This window comes from Elaeis guineensis, chromosome 10 (genome assembly GCF_000442705.2).
Source record: "Elaeis guineensis isolate ETL-2024a chromosome 10, EG11, whole genome shotgun sequence".
NCBI lineage: Eukaryota > Viridiplantae > Streptophyta > Magnoliopsida > Arecales > Arecaceae > Elaeis > Elaeis guineensis.
This window is the reverse complement of record NC_026002.2, coordinates 73850114-73851693: the sequence shown is the minus strand read 5'-3', so window position 1 is coordinate 73851693 and position 1580 is coordinate 73850114. Positions and strand designations below refer to the sequence as shown.

Here is a 1580-nt window from a genome sequence, read left to right as displayed (position 1 = left end):
TTCCACCCCCACCCCACACCCCGCTTTTCTTTCGCGGAATAGAAAACTGACTCCCACTGGAACGCAGTAAACGCTCGCATAAAACTTCTTAAAGCTCACTTATCTAAATCAGCCACGTGGACAGTCAGAACCATCTCTAAATGGCCCGCCGGACCACCACAACACCACACTGTACACCTTCCCAAGAGCCCAGAAGCTCCTAACAACGCCTATAAATCCTCCCATCATGCCGCCATCTCCCTACTCACCGGCCGACACATAGCATGGCTTCCTCCTCCTCCTCTTGTTCTAGCTTTCCGCTCATATCATTAACCTTCTACTCCTTGCTCTTTCTTATCGTGGTCCAGCAGGTGGCGGCCCAGTACCCGGCCATGACGTTGACCGTGGTCAACAACTGTCCTTTCACGGTGTGGCCGGCCGTCCAGCCCAACTCCGGCCACGACGTTCTCGAGAAGGGCGGCTTCGCCCTCTCGACTCTGACCCACCGGTCCTTCCCTGCCCCGACCCACCACTGGTCCGGCCGCATCTGGGGTCGGACTGGCTGCACCTTCTCCGGCGGCCGCTTCTCCTGCGCCACCGGCGACTGCGGCGGCCGCCTCGAGTGCGGCGGCCTCGGCGGCGCCGCCCCTGCCACCCTCGCCCAGATCACCCTCCACCACGGCGGCCGCCGCGACCTCTCCTCCTACGGCGTCAGCCTCGTCGACGGCTTCAACGTGGGCATGACCGTCACCCCACACGAGGGCAAGGGCCAGTGCCCCGTCGTCGGATGCCGCGCCAACCTCCTCGCCACGTGTCCCGACGTGCTCCAGGTGCGGGCACCGGTGGGGGGCCATGTGATTGGGTGTAAGAGTGGGTGCCAGGCCTTCGGTACCGACGAGCTGTGCTGCCGGAACAAGTACAACAACCCTCGCACGTGCCGGGCGTCGACATACTCGGAGTTCTTCAAGCATGCGTGCCCGGCTACGTTTACGTACGCTCACGACAGCCCCTCGCTCACCCATGACTGCGAGTCTCCCAAAGAGCTTAAGGTCATCTTTTGCCACTGATCCTGAATGCTGCTTTCATTTGTAGTCTCTTTCTCTCTGTTGTTAGGAACTTGTGGCTCTTTAACGTTCTAGTAGCAGTCTCTATGTTGTTATTTTCTTCTACAAAGGTTAAGATGTGGATGGGCCGATGTAATGGCCAGCTTATGGTTGTATGGTGATCTGGTAGCGTTAAAAGAATATGTATTAACTTTGAACTTTTAAGATAAGTTTTGGTTTGATTTGGGAGTGGGGAAATTAAGACGAGGGATGCTTTATGTTGGAAAGCTGGAGGCTTTTCCAGTGGTAGGGGACGGGAAATGTGGTGCTCTGTCTGTTCTGTTGTGGGGCACACTTTGTTTGTTTTCTCCATTGCGATCGGTGCAGCGCAGAGTTAGCGGACCGGCGGTACGCCGTTTGGAAAAAAGAGAAATGTTGCGCGGCGCGCCTAACCAAAAAGTTTTTTTTTAAAAGTTTTTTAAGGAAAAGATAGAAAGGCTTGAAAAAATAAAAGTTGTATCAAAAAATAAATAAATAAATAAAAGTAAAAACGATGTT

At 54.4% G+C, this 1580-nt stretch overlaps 1 protein-coding gene across 1 annotated transcript; it reads left to right on the top strand.

The window, feature by feature from the left end:
* The first annotated feature begins 222 nt into the window (after nt 1-222).
* LOC105042768 (osmotin-like protein) lies at nt 223-1280 on the top strand. Its single transcript, XM_010920087.4, has one exon. The coding sequence runs from the start codon at nt 264-266 to the stop codon at nt 1044-1046; it is 783 nt and encodes a 260-aa protein (XP_010918389.1). The 5' UTR covers nt 223-263; the 3' UTR covers nt 1047-1280.
* Nucleotides 1281-1580: the final 300 nt, after the last annotated feature.

Excerpts from the sequence above, each read along its gene's own strand:
- LOC105042768 (XM_010920087.4), top strand. The coding sequence starts at position 264 with ATGGCTTCCTCCTCCTCCTCTTGTTCTAGCTTTCCGCTCATATCATTA.